Below are 20,531 nucleotides of genomic sequence, written 5' to 3'. Positions count from 1 at the left end.
TATGTATGTATGCATGTATGCATGCATCTTTTAGTTTCTATCAAATAAACTCTCATGGCTTTGGTCAAACTGGGCCTATATTAGAAGACACTTGCCCAATGTACCATGCTGTGGGACTGAACCCAGAACTGTGTAGTTGGGAAGCAAACTTCTTGACCACACAGCTACTTCAGAAATTACAATTGATAAAAATGAAATCTGGGCAGAAAGTAAGAAATGAAAGATTGGGATTAATGAAAAAGTGTTCTCTAATGAATATCAAAAAGATTTGTTTTTTTTTTAAGAAAGAAAATGTTTTTTCATGAATATTCTTTAAATATATATATAATTATACATAGGCGCAGCTGTTTGGTAAGAAGTTTGCTTCCCAACTACATGGTTCTGGGTTCAGTTCCTCTGTGTGGCATCTTAGGTAAATGTCTTCTACTTTTGCCTAGGGCTGACCAAAGCTTTGTGAGAAACTGAAAGAAGCCTGTGGTATGTATATATATATATATATATATATATATGTGTGTGTGTGTATGTGTGTCTTTGTGTCTGTGTTTGTGCCCCCCCCCCCCACCCCATCACTGCTTGATGACTGGTGTTGGTGTCCGTAATTTAGCGGTTTGGCAAAAAGAGACCGATAGAATAAGTACTAGGCTTTAAAAAATAAGTTCTGGGGTCGATTTGTTTGAGTAAAACTCTTTGAGGCTGTGTTCCAACATGGCCACAGTCAAATGACTGAAGCAAGTAAAAGAATAAAAGAAAATACATGATATGATGAGCATTTAGGAACTTCACTATTTGCAAAAGATGATTACATTTTTTTAATGTATTGTTTTTAATGCTAGCACATATCGCAGCTAAGTTTGATCAAAGACAATTTTGCTCTCTTTACATACCTTATGGGTTGAACAGATACTTACTTGAGGCAGTATTTTATAACTGGATGTCTTTCCTGTCACCTTTACCTGTTTTTCGAGTAAAGAGTCTTTTTATTTCTCTAAATTCCAAAGCATAGCACTACAGAACATATTGTTCACAGGGAATGTAAATATAACTTCACTGTTTTTTGCTCTGAGTGGTATTAGGAATGGCATCCAGTTGTAGAAACTATGTCAAGATAAACATGGGACCCAGGCATCTCCTCAGCTGGCCATCTCCTGCCAGCATGGAAAACAAACGTTATATGATGATGATGGGTTTATGCAAAGAAATGGAAATGACAGCATTCACATTTATTTGCATGTGTGCACACACAGCCATATATTCTTTTCTACTCTAGGCACAGAGCCTGAAATTTTGGGGGAGGGGGCCAGTCGATTAGATCGACCCCAGTACGCAACTGGCACTTAATTTATCGACCCCAAAAGGCTGAAAGGCAAAGTCGACCTTGGCAGAATTTGAACTCAGAACGTAAAGACAGACAAAATACTGCTAAGCATTTCACCCAACATGCTAACAATTCTGCCAGCTCGCCACCTTCACACACACACATCCATATATTATTAACACCATCATCATTTTAATGTCCTCTTTTACATACTTGCATACATCAGATGAAATCCATCAAGTCAGATTTTCTATGGGCATATCAACCCTCACCTGTTTCCATGTAAGGTAATATTTTCCCCTAGTCTTTGGAACATGAATAGTACATGGCTGGACTTGTTTTCATAGGAGATTACAAATGCCCACCATTTGTATGATGGTGACATTTGTTTACAATTAGTGTGTGATGTCAAAACAAGGAGACATGCATACACTAATACACACTCACACACTCTCTCTCTCTCTTTCACACACACACACACACACAGCTTGAGACTTTAGTAGAAACCACTTGCCCTAGGTGACACACAGTAGGACTGAATTCCAAACCAAATCATTACATGACCATACCAGCACAACCTTCCCTCTTGCAGACTACATCTGATGCCTCGTATACCCAGTTTTTCTCTCAAATCACTTACAATGTTGTTTTTGCATACTGACACTTTCCATCCAGCCTTCAAGCCTATGCATGTCCTCAGCAGTCACAGCCCATGTTTCACCGCCATGTAGCATAACTGTTCACATATATTTATAGAATTCTTTTCTCATTATTTTTGAAATGCTGCCCCCAAGTTTTTGAAATTCATTACAATCCAGGGGTGCAATAAACTGTAAGCCAAAATTAGATATTTATTTTAATTTTATTAACAGTAATATTCATGTGTTTGGCCTGAGTTCTAATTTCAACTTTGTTAATGTCATTTAAAGAAGTCTCACAGTTTTGTTTCTTTTTTTCTTCTTCCTTTGTAGTTACGGCTAATAATGAAAGTTCACTCGTTTGTTCGAGAAAATGTACCAAAGGTTTTGAACTACAAAAAAGCAGATAGTAAGTGTTGGCTAATTATTTTATATTGTTCAGTATGAAAACTACCATCATCTTCCCTTAATTTTCAAAGTAGGATTTCTTCAGTTACTATAACTTCATATTTCATTATGTAATCTTAACTCTCCGAGTTCTTTTGTAACTCTATATCATTCTTTGTATGTGCTTTTTATTATGAATTTTATATGATATATCTTATGCTTTTAAATATATGTATTATATCTTATATTTTGATCTATTTTTTGCTCTTATCCAGGTGATGATAATGTTTGTCCAGATTTTTCAAAATATCTTTATTTTTTGTTTTCTCCAACTCTTATTTATAGAGATTCTTATCCAAGGTAAGAAAAATAATTCTTTTTAACAAAATGTTGTACATATTATCTCAATTTCTTGCATCCCTTTTATCTTTATTTTTCTGAACATAGCTTTTTTTTTTTTTTTACATTATCTTTATTACAAGATTATCTTCTTTGAAAATATATTTTAGTTAATTAGAATTTAATAAAGACTAATATATTTGAAGTTGAATTGTTTTGAACAATTAAGGATCTACTGAGCATGGATATTGACAATGTTGTCTATGATGCCAGTTTATAAACTTCTAAAATCTAGTTTCAAACTTCACACCGCTACTAATATTGCAATCTACCAGTAATATAAGAAGATTATTATTACTTAGCTAAACTGGCAATTATTTTAGCATTTATGCATAGAGTAATAGGTAAAGACCCCCTTTGGTCATGAATGGCCATGGGATTGCACCTAGAAAGTTTCCCTCCTAGGCACAAGGCCAGCAGTCGCCCATGCATGCCAGCCTCCCCTCTCCACACCACCGATGTTATCTAAGGGAAAGGCGAAGGCCGATACAGCTTGGCACCAGTGATGTCGCAACTCATTTCTACAGCTGAGTTAAGTGGAGCAACATGAAATACAGTATCTAGATCAAGAATGCAACACGCAGTCCGATCCAGGAATCAAACTCACAGCCTCATGATTGTGAGCCCGACACTCCAATCACTGAGCCATTTGTACATAGGATCAAAGAGCAGACATTGACAGATTGTGATGAGCTCTGCTGTTAAGCCTTCTTAATTAGCATTATAGAAATTCCTTATTATTCTGCCAATCACCAATACTCATTGGCAGCAACTTTCTTTCTAATCTGGCAGTAATTAGATAAATTTTGCTGACTACATTATGAAGCATGTACTTTGCAGAGCAATACATAGATTAAAATAAATATGAAAATGCCTGTTATTTGCTACATAATACATAAAGGTTCAAACTTTTGGCACATGTTTGTCTCCTATCTGCGTTAATGTGACGCCATTCATATGTGTGTGTACACTTAGTTAGGCTGTCAGTGACTAAACTGGTATTCTAACCAAGTGTGCATAGTAAGGAGGGTGGTTTTCATGAGTCACCATGCCTAATGAGAAACAAAACCTGTCAAAGGCTAGATGAACTCAGTAGAATCAACAGCCATCCAATACCTGAGAGTGAGATACCCCTAGTCTTTGTTTAGACATTTCTTTAGGAGAAGGATATTCTGAAATAGCACCTGCCTCATTGTGAAGCCGGATATCTTGCATTTGCTTGTTTCTGGACTATTTGACTTTGAAGGTGGAGAGAGAGAGACTTAGTGGTGTTGTACAAGGTGTTATTGATTTAACATTAGTGTTGATCATACTTGTCAACAAGTTGACAGCCATCATGTATGTATATATGTATGTAGTATGTATATAGCATAGTGGTTGTGAAGTTAAGGTGCTGGAATTAACCCCACATGATCATAACTTCAGATTGTATTGCCATACGCCTGAGCAAAGTATGTTAATCCATTTGTCTTTTGCCTGTCTGTAAAAATATTGCACCAAAATACAATAACAAAATAAAAAAAACAATGTAACCAATTCCGTTTAAATGTCTGAATATATTAACTCTCTTTGAAGTGTTGTATTGTTTTGATACTGTCTTATACATACTTTGCTTTTTTCTTCTCTACCACAGGACTCAGAAAATCCGTTGGAATTATGTTGTTAGTAATTTTTCTCAAGTATTGGCATGCCTTTTCTACACTTACTATATATTTGAACGCTTCTGTGTGCCTGTCTTCAGAAACTTTAACCGGGAACATGTTACTCCAAAGGCTCTGTTATTATCGGTCTTTGGTTGTATGTTACCTGGCACTCTTGTGCTCTTCATTGGTAAGTATTTAGCACTAAACTGCTACAATTTTTTTTTAACATAAGCATGAAGCTTCAGATTTTTATATTAATTAGTTATTAGAGAAATAGGAAGTTTTACCATGAGTATTTTAACAATTGCTAGATATTTGAAATACAACTTAATTCCTCACTTCCTGTCCCCACTCATTACAGACCAGCAATCAATAGGTTCAATTTAGAAAAATCTTGAAATCTAAGAAGAATTTTCTGATGTTACTATCGGAATAGATAGTCTTCACCCACTCCATTGAATCTATTGGCAACTAATAGAAAGGACATCCAGCCTTAAAATCTCCAGCCACAATCTAATAACATACAACACTGTGCAAAAAAAAAAAAAAAACAGAACATACAGGCGGATGTATTTCAGACCCATCCAACTCTTAACAGCACAGGGAAAATGTATCTGGATAAGAATGATGATGTAATAAATAGAATTATAACATTTATTCTATTTAAAGTCTTATTCTATTAAAGTATTATTTTTTTATCCATATTCATTTAGGTTGAATTTTTCTGTAAATTAAACTTTTTGTTTAAATTGTTGGAAGAGTTTCTTGCTCTCCATTTATCACTGATTCATTTCTGAATCAGAACAACACGATACTCACTTGTGAACCATGTTATGCTTGTTACAAATTGACCTGTGATAACATAGGTCAGCAATCAGTCGAGAATTCTGCTTATACCACAAAAACATGGCCTGGTAATCAGCCATAGTGCTCTGCTGCCCAGAGTGCACTGACTGTCACTTGTGTTTAAATGACCATACTGTGAGGATGCATATTTTTATCTACGGATTTGCATACTCATACAAATACAAAGATGCCTGATCCTAACAAACAATGCAGACAAGTGTATTCTCTTCAAGAAAAGGCAGAGAAATGATCTAGAAAATATGAAAGTAGAAGCTTCACTACAGTGTGAGTTTGGTGTCAATGAATCTACCATTTGTTCCATTATCACTTTTTTAAAAACAAAATCCCTGTGACAAACTAGGATAGGTTGGGTTTTTTTTTTTTTTTTGTTCTTTATGGATTTTGTGTGTTCCGTATCAGGCAGATACAGCTGAATTGAAAACTTGCATACACCTGCATTGTCACAATTTTCCTGACTTGAGACTTACCAACTCCTTGTCATCAAATAGGTATGGGAAAAGACAAATGTTATGAAATGTCCCCCTGTTACTTCTCTAGTTGCCTTACTGACCTTATGAAATCAAAATAATGTCAAAACTGACGCTGATAATTCTAAACTTGTACAATTATTGCTAAACTAGCAATAATTATATCAGTTTCTAGCAGACATGGTTTGTGGTTAAGAAATTTGCTTCATAACCACATGGTTTGGGTTTACTCCTTCTGTGCAAAACCTCAAATCTTGACTAATGCCTTGTGAATGAATTTGGTAAACAGAAACTGTACAAAGCCTATCATGTGTGTGTGTATGTGTTGTATGCATGCATGTATCTATCCATCCATCCATGCATGCATTTAGTGTTAACTGGTGGAAAGAGGGAAAAGATTATTCAGTACTATAGTAGAAATTAATGACATATTTTATTTTGATCAAGTCCGTCTCTTGCTGCTCTGAGTCCCACCTTAGGATCTTCAGGCAAGTTATGACTCATAACTTGCCTAAAGATCCCGTGCATCTATAGAAGAAACTTTGAGAAGTAAGCGACTGATATGACCATAATAAAATGTGTGTGTGTCTGTGTGAATGTTTACTATCTGTGCACTTTCAAAAAAGATTGCTGAGCTTCAGGTGATAACATTTGTAGACATTTCCCTGTCAAGAAATCAACCAGTGGCCCTATGCTTTTGGAAATGAATGGATTGGAAATTTCCTTCCTTGAAAGGCAGGTAAAAGCTTACAACAGGAAGAGCATTGATTGTATAAAGAATGCTTCAGTAATATGTATTTATCTAATCCATGCTAGCATGGAAAACCAGCCATAAAATGAGCAAAAAAATGATCAAACTCCTAACTATTAAGTTCTTTGTCTATCATAAATCATACTTCCTTTGTCCATATATTTTTATGCTTTCAAGGCTTAAATGTAATTGTTGTATTCGATAAAGTATTAGTAAATAAAAAATTTTAGCAAAGCAGCTACCTAATTTCCTCGTAGTTCTTATTTACCATGCTAGCACACAAGATAAATATCCAGGAATTGCTGATGTGGATGTCTTATAGTGAAGCATATACATTGCAACACAGTCATATCACAAAAGTGAGACCCATAGGATTTGAAACCATTACAAATATAGGCAGACAGAGCTAGAAAAATTATCATGCACTTTAGTTTTATTGTGTTTCATGCATTGAATATTATTGGTAAATATTAGCGATGGCCTGCATCAGCAAAAGAAAATATCACCATTGTCATCATCATCGTTTACCATCCGCTCTCCATGCTGGCATGGGTTGGATGGTTTGACATGGAGCTGGCTAGCAGGGAGCCAAATGTTTTCTATCACCCTGAGTGAACCAATGCCTTGTTAGTGAATTTGGTGGAAGCCCCATGTATATGTATAGATGTATGAGTGTCTCTGTTTACTTCTCACTACTTGATGACCAGTGTTGGTTTGTTTACATCCCCATAAGTTAGTAATTTAATAAGAAGAGGCCAACATAGTAAGTACTGGGTTCAATTTGATTGTATGAACCCTTCACTGCACTGCTCCAACATGGTCACCGTTCAGTGACTGAAACTAGTAAAAGGGTTAATAAGTATTATTATTTTATTGACATAGAAATTCCTTTTGAGTCAGTAGAATTAATGTTTTCACTCCAAACAATCTCTGAGAGGCTTAATTTTATTTTCAGTAGAATTAATTAACTATTAGATAAGTAGTTAGTCAATCAGTTCAACCTATTGGGTTGGCAAGAAAGTAATTACAAATAATTACAGATTTTTTTGAATGACTTTTGTCAATGTTATGATTTTTTCCTTTTGACATTTCATTGCCTTTACTTTTTGCTTACTTTAGAAGCAAATTGCATGTAATTTTGTTTACAGCTGTTAGTTTAGTGTCAATTTTAACATTTTAACATGGAGTGCAAAAACGGAAATTTTCCCCATATTTTGCTTTTTTAATTTCCATAAAGGTAAGAAAGCTGCTGAGGCTCACAAAAAGATATGTGAAGTTTATAGTGTTGATTGCTTAACAGAACACACATGTCAGAAATAGTTTTAAAAATTCTGCTCTGGAGATTTTTCACTCAAAGGTGACCAATGTTCTGATCAACCTACTGAAGTTAATGATGACCGAATCAAAGCCATAACTGAATCTGATTGTCATGTGACTGTGCAAGAGATTGCAGATAAGTTAAATGTATCACACGCAAGAATTGAAAATCATTTACAATGTCTTGGACTCATTAAGAATCTTGGTATTTGGGTTCCACATAAATTAAAAAAGATTCACTTAACACAAGGAATCAATATTTGCGATATGCATCTCAAATGCAATGAAAATTACCTTTTTTTGAAAGCTATCATCACTGGTGATGAAAAATGGATTGTCTACAATAACATTAATTGAAAACAATCATGGTCCAAGCGTAATGAACCAGCACAAACCACATCGAAAGCTGAATTGGATCAAAAACACTTATGCTGTCAATTTGGTGGGATTACAAAGGTGTTGTATATTTTGAGCTGCTTCCAAGGAACTATCAATTCAGATGTTTACTTTCAAAAACTAATGAAACTGGAGGAAGCAATCAAAGAAAAATGGCCAGAATTGGCAATTCATAAAGGAATTGTGTTCCACCATGACAATGCTAGACCACACATGTCTTTGCTAACTCATGAAAAATTATTGGAGCTTGGTTGGGAAGTGATGTCACATCCATCATACAGCCCTGACCTTGCACCATCAGATTACCATTTATTTCGAAATCTGCAAAATTCTTTGAATGGTAAAACTTTCAATAATGATGATGACCTGAAATCGTACTTGCATCAGTTTTTGGCTGATAAGGACCAGAAGTTCTATGAGCATAGAATCATGAAGTTGCTAGAAATATGGCAAAAGTCATCGAACAAAATGGAAAGGCCCTGCTCAATCTATGTTGTTGCTTGACCTCTGTAAACTGCACCTTGCCATCTTGAAATAAAGGATTTCTTGGATAATGTACTTCTTGATAAATCTGTATTGCAATTGGTCAGTGTGTGTGTGTGTGTCTGTGCATCCCTTTGAAAGTCTGTACTATGCAACCATGTGCTTCTCCCTTGTATCTTTGATTGTGTATATGATTATATGTGTGTGTGATGAATGATCATGAATGCATGCAAAAGCACTGGTAGCAGCAGTGGTAGATTTGGGTGGATGGGAAAGTAGGTAAAATGAAGATGAGAGGAAAAAGGTATGTCCTGGGTAGGAAAAGGCATTTCCTTTGTGTGTGTTCATTGCATTAACAACACATCATGTGTTTGTCCCTGTATGGATAAGCGCACAATGTTTTAACAACAGTGTATGTATATCTATCTGTATGTGTATAATAATTGCTTTGTAACAAATTCAAAAACACCTTAAATTGTATTGAATCTATAGTAAACCAAAACACACTACCCTGCAAAATAGCTGTTTCATAGAGCTGGATCAAATACCAGTAGGCATCCAGTGTGATATTCTCAGTTTCACCAATCCACAACTCTGGATTTGTATTGATTTCACTTGGAGCCATTTAACCCAGGTTATTTGAGATTCTCAATGATCTGCAGGGGTTATTTTGAACCCAAAATTACAAGCATTCAAATAATTTATAACTATCCTGTCTTTTTTTTTTTTTTTTTCTGTTTTTTACTGTCATTAACCTCTTTGTGTTGGGTGTATTGCTTTACTTTAGGACTTGGAACCTTCATCATCATCATCATCATCATCGTTTAACGTCCGCTTTCCATGCTAGCATGGGTTGGACGATTTGACTGAGGACTGGTGAAACCGGATGGCAACACCAGGCTCCAGTCTGATTTGGCAGAGTTTCTACAGCTGGATGCCCTTCCTAACGCCAACCACTCAGAGAGTGTAGTGGGTGCTTTTACGTGTCACCCGCACGAAAACGGCCACGCTCGAAATGGTGTCTTTTATGTGCCACCCGCACAAGCCAGTCCAGGGGCACTGGCAACGATCTCGCTCGAAAATCCTACAGGAGCCAGTCAGGCGGTACTGGCAACGGCCACGCTCAAAATGGTGCATCTCATGTGCCACCCGCACAAGAACCAGTCCAGGGGCACTGGCAACGATCTTACTTGGCTTGCCGGGTCTTCTCACGCACAGCCCATTTCCAAAGGTCTCGGTCCGTAGTCATCGCCTCGGTGAGGCCCAATGTACGAAGGTCTTGCCTCACCACCTCAGCCCAGGTCTTCCTGGGCCTACCTCTTCCACGGGCTCCCTCAACTGTTAGGGTGTGGCACTTTTTCACGCAGCTATCCTCCTCCATTCTCACCACATGTCCATACCAGCGCAATCGTCTCTCTTGCACGCCACAACTGATGCTTCTAATGTTCAGCTTTTCTCTCAAGATACTTACACTCTGACGGGTATTCACATTGACATTACACATCCAACGGAGCATACTGGCTTCATTCCTTGCGAGCTTACGTATGTCCTCAGCAGTTACAGCCCATGTTTCACTGCCATGTAGCATGGTTGTTCGTACGCATGCGTCATACAGTCTGCCTTTTACTCTGAGTGAGAGTCCCTTTGTCGCCAGCAGGGGTAAGAGCTCTCTAAACTTTGCCCAGGCTATTCTTATTCTAGCAGCTACACTTTCAGCGCACCCACCCCCACTACTAACTTGGTCGCCCAGATAGCGGAAGCTATCGACTACCTCTAGTTTTTCACCCTGGAATGAGATAGAAGTTGTTTCCTGTTTGTTTGCAGTCTTTATTGCACCTGAACATCTGCCACAAACAAAAACTAACTTGCTAGTTAACCTGCCTTTGATGTTGCTGCACCTCTTATGTGTCCATAGCTTGCACCGGGTACATCTTATAGAGTTACTACCTACTCCTTTTCTACATACTGAGCAGGGCCATCTACCTGAAGGGGTTTGTGTTTTATCTACCTTCCTACTTATTAGGATTTTGGTTTTAGCTAGGTTGACTCTAAGGCCCTTCAATTCTAGACCTTGCTTCCACACCTGAAACTTGGTTGTAACATTTGATACAGTAGAACTATCTGGAAGAATGTTTAGTTTTTCTGTTTCAGCTGGCCAAATAATTTATGTTAGATCATTAAGTGAATAATATATCATATTTTGAACAACACTTATTTTGACACAAGATATCTATAGTCTGTGTATAATCCTGCACTATTAATTCTAAAGAAAAATCCAATTTTAAATGTCCTACAGTTAATTTTGAAAGATTTAATTTTCTTTTTATCTGGTGACTTTCAGGGTTCTTTGCCATACTTCACTCATGGTTGAATGCATTTGCTGAAATGTTAAGATTTGGTGACCGTCTTTTCTATAAAGTAGGGAAATTTTGTTTTTTTAAAATTTTATTTTCTGTGCTTTTTCTAACATTGTACTTTTTAAGCTATTGAAGCAATTAGAATGACATTATTGTTTAACCATTTTAAGTTTCAATAGAATACCATTTTATATTACCCATATCTGTAGCTCAAAGAAAGGAAAACTAAGTGCCTCATATAAACTTATCATTTGTATGTTTTACTTCAAAGTCTGATACAAAAGTGTATCTTCCTTTCAAAAAAAAAGAGCTAATAAACGATTTTATCTTTGACTTGTTTCAGTCATTAGACTGTGGCCATGCTGGGGTGCTGCTTTGAAGAATCTTAGTTCAACAAATTGACCCCAGTACTTTATTTTTTATTAAGCCTGGTACTTATCCTATCGGTCTCTTTTGCTGAACTGCTAAGTTGTGGGGATGTGAACACACCAACACTAGTTTTCAAGCAGTGGTGGGGACAAATGCAGACACACACACACAGAGCAGACTTCTTTCAGTTTCTGTCTATCAAATCCACTTACAAGGCTTTGGTCAACCTGAAGCTATAGTAGAAGACACTTGCCGAAGGTGCCACATAGTGGAACTGAACCTGGAACCATGTGGTTGGGAAGCAAACTACTTGCCACACAGCCATGCCTGCTAAAATTCACATGCTAAAAAAATATAAAATCCAAAGATGAGTCATTATTAGGTGCTTTTAAACGTGTCTCCTGTTTTGTTTTGTTGTTCCATTTCATATAAAACTGTTGATGTTTCTATTTAAAATATTGTAAATCTAGAAACAAAATTGGCAGGTTATTTTTAAAAAGACTCTAGATATTTGTTTCAGTATACATAAATTGCTAACAAAATTTGCTTTTGTAAAATGATATTGAGACATTTGTTCTCATTTCATGACCCAGCACTCATTGTTACTGCAACCACATAAATTAAGGAATATGTAAAAATGTTTAACCACAAGTAAGAAATTGTTTGCTTATGTATATCTGAATACTTTCAGTCATTTTCATGTTGGTTTTTTATGATTAATTGGTAGGATTGGTGGAACTCAACAACTTTTTCCAATTACTACCGCACATGGAATGTTGTCGTTCATGATTGGCTGTACACTTACATATACAAAGATGTTTACACGGTTGGTCAACTTTATATTTTAAAATATTTTTGTTTATAAAAGAATTGGTTTTTGAAAAGTAATTTAAATATATTACCAAAGTTTTTCCTGTTCATTATATCTTTAACCCTTTAGCATTTAAACAAGCCATATCCAGCCCAAATATTCTACTTGTTCTATGTTCAAACTGGCCAGAGCTTACATCTCGTGCCTACCCTTCAATGCCATTCTAAAAATAAACAATCACACCATAAAAATCTTGAAGCTATGAGACAATGCGTGATTAATTCAAAACAATGAATAAATAAGCATTACATTTCATTGAGTAAACTTATTGCAAAAGTGTTAAATATCATTTTACATGTATTCCATTTTTTCCAGTTTTATATAAGTTTTTAGCTTTATTTATAGTTTGAGTTTGTTAGTTTCAGCCTTACTTTTCTTTGCACAGTCTACATTTTGACAGAGAAAAATATGCTATTCATTTGAGCTTTAAAATCTTTCAGATCTTGCTTTAGACTGTAAGATACATTATTTTTTTTTTATTTAATATGATAAATAAATGAGACCAATGAAATTAACATTCTGCAATCCCCAAACTAAAATACTGTTTAATACTAGAATACAAAAGTGAGATAATAACATTTATATAGTCTTGTTGATGATGTTACTATTAAAAGTCAAGTCATTCCCACAGTATATCTGTCAATGGAATACCTCAATTTTTCCTTTTACTAATATTTTCACTTGTTTCTGTCAAGGTTTTGTTTATACATTCAATTTACGCAGTCTAATGTGCAATCGAATATTGGTGTTACCTTCATTCAAGTGTTTCATTGGATTTGTTATTCTTGGTGGTGCCAGTCTCCTCCCCAAGATATAGTTTTGAGGAACTCATCTCCCCATGATAGGTCTTGGTTTTAAATCCTGTTTGCTAGGTAATTCAGTAAGGGGTTGGTTTAGTCATGTCCATTTAACTGTGAGCGGGTATTACTGGGTTACATGGTTGGTTATCAGTAGCAGGTTCATCAGACTGATGGAATTAGTCCTTATGTTGCCATTTAAGTTTTTATGTGTTCTCACTAATTCACCATGTTGAATAAAACAAAGTGTAATTTGGTTGCATGGTATCTTCGACCATTTTGTAGTGTAATATTTGAAAACTTGTATTACTAACAAAGTAATGAGTATTCAGTACATTTAGCAAATTAATCTACATTCTATTGCATTAAGTTTCAGAACATGTCACAGTTTCTGTGCCATCTAAAGACTAATGCAAAATTTTGAGTAATATAAATATGGAACAATAACCAATCTTAAAAAAAACAGTATGTGAGTGTGTGTATTTGTGCATGTAGGTTCAGTATGGGCAAATAGTTAAGGTGTTTGTTTCACAGCCATGAGCTTGCATCAGGTGGATTGCACCTTGTAATTCCAAAGGGACAGCCTTGTACACGCCCTGTGTTATGCTGATTCTGCTTGAGAATTATATTAAGAGTAGATATAATTAATGCTTGACCACCTACACATTAATTCAGGAGCAAGTAATTTAATTGATTCAACAACTATAATCCTCATTATCAAACAAGAGAAATCTACCCTCAATATATATTATTGAATTTAAATTCTACTATTGTCATTTTGCTTTGTAACTTGAAGTATGATTAAAAGAAAAGTTTTCTCTGAACGTTATATTTCCAGATTCTTGGTTACAAAATGAGAAATGTTGGCTTAACCAGTGTGTTCCTAATATCAGCTGTTTTTCATGAATATGTTCTAGTTGTGTCTTTTGGGTTTTTTTATCCGGTGTTGTTTGTCATGTTTGCTGGAGCTGGATGTAAGTAGATTTCATTTGCATTAACATTCTTTATTATTTTTCATTTATAATCATGATTTTCTTTTAAATTCAGTTTTTAATTCAACTTTGTAGGACCAATAGAAAAAATAGGTGGCAGGGCAAGAGAAATGGCTTTCAAAAGCCATTTGAGATCTTGTAAGAGTAACTGGGTTAGTATTCTCAAACAGTTGTAAGTCAACAGCTGGCAGGAAAAACATTCTAAAGCACTTATATTCTGTGGCGGAAGGACTGGATGCAATAGTTAATGGTTGGTGGACAGTATTTTAGTGTGTGTGTGTGTACCATCCCAGATGCAAGAGTAGTGGATTGTATGTGGATGACTTTTGAGTGCAGAAGATAACAGAAGAATGAAAGGTAGTACCATCTGTGTAGAAGTGGTCATGGTCAGGAGTGACTATAAATAAGTCATTAATGTTAAGGAGAAAGAATATTGGGGGTAAAACTGATTCTTGAGGTGTGCAAGAGTTGATAGTGTGGGTTAGAGAGAGGTCCATCAACACACTCTATGATAATAGAATCTGACAGAAAGCCACTAATGCTGAAGGTGAAAGATGAAAGAAGCCTATGTGTGGGTAGTTTTACTAGGAGATTCATATGCATAATAAAGTCAACACGTTTTCCTTCTGAAACAAGCATAGAGATAGTTTGTGATAGTGGATTTGTGTCAGTAACTGCATGGGGTAAACGTAACTTTTTAAGCAATGTAAAAAGCTTACAGTATCTCTATATTATTGAATCCCATTGCAGAATGTAATAGAGAATGTGTAGTCTTGTTATTAATGTTGAAAATAAGGGATCCTTATGATTGAAAAGAAAGGAAATTGTGTCATTAGCATAGATGTCTATACTATAATAGAGAAAGTTGCTTATTAATTAGGTATGTAACAATTACTGAAAGTACTAAAAGAAAGCAATATTAAAAGCTTGACCGTCTGGAAATGTTTTTATAAATTCATGTTCTAAGAAATTACCTGTAATTTCGATTTCTGAAGTTTACTGGATTTTTTTTAAACTCCAAATTCTTGCAAATTTAAATATTCATTGCAGAGTAGATTTTAATGTTTAATAATAAACACTATTAATTCGTTGCAGGCAACATTTTACATTTTTATTTGCGACTGTCTCTCATTCTTGCTCACCTCTATTTTCATTAATGATAATTTAATAATAGCTATATAACTTCGCTATTATTAGAATTGGAATCAATTGTGGAAATGTTATCGAGTGGCTAGCAGAAAACCGCCCTCCAAGCAGTCTTTCTGCGAGTGCATATAAGTGAAAGATATAGACAATTTGTAGATCTATCATTAATGAGTCAAATTCTGGAAGATCCTCTGAATTGGGTTAAATTTAAACAGATAAAATGAGATTAAATGGTTTGTTGAAAGTGAAAGTCTTCATTGGTAATGCCTGAAATTCTATTACTATCAGTTACTTTGATAAATGTGTTATCCCATTGCCTATACTAAATTTCGGCTTATTTAGTTTAAATCGAATTCATTTTTTTTTTTTTTTTTCCAGTTGGTTTCGTATTCCTAACAGATAAAGGTGTCTCCCGTAGTTGGAATGTATTTATGTGGGTTGCTCTGTTCATTGGCAATGGTCTCCTTATGTGTCTCTATAGCTTGGAATGGTATGCTCGTCAGAACTGTCCTGCAACTACCGTGAGTATTAATATTGCTTTTACTTGAAGTACTCAGTACTAGAGTATTGAAAAATACCTGAAGTTTATGGATGGGGGATGTAATTATCAGTACTTTATCATTTTCATTATCGTGTTTGTTTGTAAAGATTGGCAGAATTATTGGAATGCCAAGCAAATACCTTTTGGTATTTATTCTGTCTTCTCACATTCTGCTTTCTATCTTTCTGGGGTTGATAAAATAAGTAGTGGTTAAATAGCAGGCTCAATTTAATAAATTAACTCCTCATCCCAAATTTCAAGCTTTGTAACTGTTAGAAATCATTATTAAGTTTCGGATTTTTTTCCCCCATTTTTGCAATAAACAGTTTTATTGAATAGCAAAAAAATAAATGTTATTAGTTGTACTAAAAAAGAAGAAACTTATGAAATTTTAACTTTCATTCAAAATTTTTCTTTGAATATTTCAGAATGACTTTTTTGACTACCTCATCCCTCGTTCATGGACATGTGATTTTTCTGGAATCCCGCATGAATCAGATTAATGAGAGAAAAAACTACAGACTTGAATTTCATCTTTTCTGAACATGATTGCTCTTCAAAAAAAAAAAGGAAAATATTGTTAAAAATTAGACTTTGAAGTCTAAATACTAACTGTTAACTCTTGAGATGTTATGGTAATCTTCAGTACTTGTTAATTTCTTGTTAGTTGGCTTGAGTGGAATCTAATAATTAATGACTTACCATTCCATGAGAGAAGTCGACTCAGTTTTCCAAAATTTTGTTTTACAGAATCAGATTTTTTTAGACTCAAGTTTTGTTCAATTCTTATTTTTAATTCTTCAAGATTATCAAAATTTTATATTTAAAAAAAAAAAAAAAGGGGGGGGACTTAGGGATCAGATTTTTGGTTGCTAGATATAATTTTGACATTTCTGAAACCATACTTCTATCATTATCAGTTGCCTACTAATTTCATCAGTTTGTATAACTTATTGGCTTTAAGTTGGAAATATAAAGAGTTAGGTACACAACTCTTTATGAATAAATTTGAAACATTTCTAAAATAAAATTAAGTCCTATTTATTTTACAAATTGTTTTGATAATCTTTCCTAATTTATTCCTAGATATATTTGATGTCACTTAACTGTTTCTGCAAGGCAACTATAGATTACTTGTATTGAAGAAACACTCATATCTTGTATCTTCTAACACTGAGTGACATTTATTTTCCATATATAGTAAAAAATTTCTAACTCTAAAATGATCCTTACAGGGGCTTCCAAAAGAATAAAACATTGTAAATACATACTGTAAATACATAATCTCTACCATAATATTTAAGACAGTGATGATTTGTACTTGAGAATAATTTAGAGAAGTTATGTACATTTTGATGTACAAACAAGAGCAAAAGTATTCAATCCACATAGATTTCATTCATTCATTCAAAACAGGTGATTCATTCTATCATTATGCTGGGTTTCTTGTTTGTGTGCATTCCTTTTGGGGCATACAAATGAGGAAACTGAGAGTAGTGATATAGTGAATCATCAGCTTTGTGGGGGGGGGGGGGAGTGTGTGTGTTTGAGTGTGTGAAAATGATAATCATTAACCACTCCTATTTTGTAATTGAATAATTAACATTAAAAAATACATCTAGTCATAGTGTAAGTTGGTTGCTGGTTTTACAAAACAATCCAAATCTATGCTAATATGGGACATTATGTGTGTAAAATAAAGATACTACTTTTGGTTGATGATTTTGAATTTCAAAACAGATCTTTAGTTGAATTATTTATTTAAAGTGAAACATTTATTAGTACCACATGCATAAATTTTAGGTAATTATGTTCAGTGTTAATTAGGTTTTTCATTATAGAATGTTTCCCTTTTTGTATTTTTCTTTCAGTTATTTTAATTTCAACTGTTGACATTCCCTGTTAATGTTGCACATTATTCCATGAAGTTATTATAATGTTTAACCAAACCTTTTTGGCTGTTTATTCTTTTCATTGACATTTTGGTTTTAAGGAGCATTAATGAAAATTAATTTTAATATCATATTGTGGACACTCCATAATATAATAACTTACTTATTTGCATAACCAAGAGGGACTCTCTGTTGTTAGTTAATGCAAACACTTCAGTTCTTATAGACATACACTGAAAAGGAGTCATAAGACCTGTATTAGCAAATAAGCTGGAGATCCAAGTAGATGACAAGCTAACAAAGGGATCACTTGGTAGAGAAGAATGGCTGAAAAAACAATTATAAAGACGAGAGGTTGAATTTAAAGGAAGTTAATAACAACATTCTTGCCTTTCACACAAAGATATTAGTGATGTGTATGAAGTGAAAGAATTGTAATTAGGAATCAAAACTACAATGCAAACAAACACTTCTTACCAAGAAATTTCTACTGCTACACTGGTTACCATACTTATGTGTTACTGTATGTGTTTGTGTGCTCTCGTAGTGAAGATTAATGACCCACACTCTTCTAAAGATGCAAAATCTCAAATTTAGCTAAATTATAATTAACCATCCAACAACATAATCCACGTTGTAATTTTGTTGCTAAGGAAACAAGTGATAGAGCAAATCATAAATCCGTGATACTAAATGTTCACTATGCATACAGTTTGTGTAGAAAAATTTGAAAATGCCTTAAAATTATTAAGGATATTGGAGCCTGGTGTTGCCATCCGGTTTCACCAGTCCTCAATCAAATCGTCCAACCCATGCTAGCATGGAAAGTAGATGTTAAACGATGATGATGATTGTACTCCCAGCAAACAGGAGATGAAGAGAATCATTTTAAATGTCCTAAATGTAATAAAAATTACTTCTAGCCACTCAAATTAACCTTCAGCCAGCCTAACATATAACTCTAAGGGATCTCCTTTTATTAGCACATCTGGATTCCACATACCACATCGTTGCAATACACTGTTTGGGTCATCCTTTGGTTGATGATGTTTGTAACCTTAGCAACTGGAAATTCAATCAATGATCTACAGTTAATGTTGAAGATATTTTCTTTGTTCATTGTTTTTCCTTTACTGTTTCTGGTTCATGAGTTTCTTTGAAAACATTTTTGGCATATACATGTGTGTGTGTGTGTGTGTGTGTTTATGTATTATATGTTTGTTTGTATGTATTACATATATGTGTGTGTGTGCATGTGTAATATATATATATATATATATATATATATATATATATATTACACATGCATACACAGTGTAGGTAATTAGGATATGTCCCAGCTTTTCAATTTCCTGTTTTGTTTTTATATATGTATTTTTATTTATATATATATATATATATATATATATTTAATCTTTGCAGATATAGGGTAAAAATTAATAATTAATTAATAAATTGATAATTGAACGAAGTAGTTCAGTATGTTAAAAAACCATTACCGGTAAACTTATCCAAAAGTTTTATAATTATAAACATAATTACAATTAAGGGTTCAGCAAAAATTTTTGCTAAACCCATAATTGTAATTATACATACATACATACATACATACATACATACATACATATATATATATATATATATATATATATATATATATATATATATATTACACACACACACACACACAAATGTATAATGTGCATATGTAGGTAAACATTGTATTATGTAACTCCATGCTCAGTGTTTTGTTGACTTTATTTACCTCTAAAACTATGTGTTTCATAAAATGGAGTTACTATGTTTATTGTTGCTTGACTGTAAACTGGGTATGTGTCAAACATGAATAACATTCAACTGTGACATTGTTTTATATGTATTTGTTTATAAAACATTACCAAAGATCTTTCTTTCCTTTTATTTTTGTTGCAAACTAGTCAAATTATTTTGTAATATATTACACATCATAAATCTTTGTAATAAATCTGTATAACTGCACTGGTTGTGTTGTTACTATGTAGCTCTAATCAGTTGTATCTGGATGATATATACCCCAGGCTAACCATCTCATGACATGAGTATAAGATTAAAGGGATTTATAGATACACTCCACCCATCTCTGCTACTGTTACTTGACAAAGGATAGGCTTTGCCTGCCACTGCTGTTGTATTGAACATCACATCCTATATGATGTACTTCGAAGATATAGAGGATGAAGACCATTCAACTACATTTGTTATTGGCAGAGTTGCATAACATGAAATTGGGAACCTACCAAAACTATGGAACACAAATGTTTGTTACATGTGAGTCAATAATGTAAGTTGGAAGAATTGTCTCCTATGTGTAACCTGTTCGAGTTGTAACATAATGTGTGTAGTTAGCATTTTTTTAAAGGCAGTTCATAGAAAGAATCCATTTCCAGTGGTTTCTTAAAGAGGCATAAATAAAGAATATTCAGAAGTTTATAAAACAAAAACATTGAAATTTATTCAGTAGTGTAATGAGTGCCAGCAAGTGGTAACAAGGATTAATCTTGCATAGGAATGAGAACCAAATATATGCATATTCGAGACAGGAAAAAATCGCATAACTTAGTATATACACTGAGGTTTATATGAAGCAAAGTGGAAGTTGATATTAATAAAATGTGCTGCATGTAGTTGGTGGTGGTCATAGAAAATGTGTCATATCGAAGAAAGTGATGTTGCTTCTATGCCATCAAATCCACAACTAGTAAGAAACTGTCACTTCGCTGCTGTAGTGAGTTCCTTCAGCTAAGGCAGATCATTGCCGTTATATTCATATGTCTCCTGCTCTGATTGGCTGGAATCTTTCACAGAACAGCTGAACTATGCCACAGCTACAAAATAGATCTTTCCTGTCTTACTACCGGTTCCTG

General features: G+C 34.2%; 1 protein-coding gene across 5 annotated transcripts in view; it reads left to right on the top strand.

The window, feature by feature from the left end:
* Positions 1–19,626, top strand: part of LOC106877085 (sterol O-acyltransferase 1) — an 87,266-nt gene extending 67,640 nt beyond the window's left edge. For all 5 annotated transcript variants that reach the window (XM_014925870.3, XM_014925871.3, XM_089352773.1 and 2 more), the window contains 8 exons: positions 2,287–2,362; positions 2,616–2,700; positions 4,373–4,569; positions 11,005–11,081; positions 12,117–12,215; positions 13,896–14,031; positions 15,574–15,716; positions 16,165–19,626. In XM_014925870.3, coding sequence (XP_014781356.1) covers positions 2,287–2,362; positions 2,616–2,700; positions 4,373–4,569; positions 11,005–11,081; positions 12,117–12,215; positions 13,896–14,031; positions 15,574–15,716; positions 16,165–16,239 — 888 coding nt within the window. In that variant the 3' untranslated portion in view covers positions 16,240–19,626. The remainder of the gene's footprint in view (positions 1–2,286; positions 2,363–2,615; positions 2,701–4,372; positions 4,570–11,004; positions 11,082–12,116; positions 12,216–13,895; positions 14,032–15,573; positions 15,717–16,164) is intronic.
* Positions 19,627–20,531: the final 905 nt, after the last annotated feature.

Source organism: Octopus bimaculoides, chromosome 1 (genome assembly GCF_046866305.1).
Source record: "Octopus bimaculoides isolate indiv1 chromosome 1, ASM4686630v1, whole genome shotgun sequence".
Classification (NCBI taxonomy): Eukaryota; Metazoa; Mollusca; class Cephalopoda; order Octopoda; family Octopodidae; genus Octopus; species Octopus bimaculoides.
This window is presented reverse-complemented; position numbering and strand designations above follow the sequence as displayed.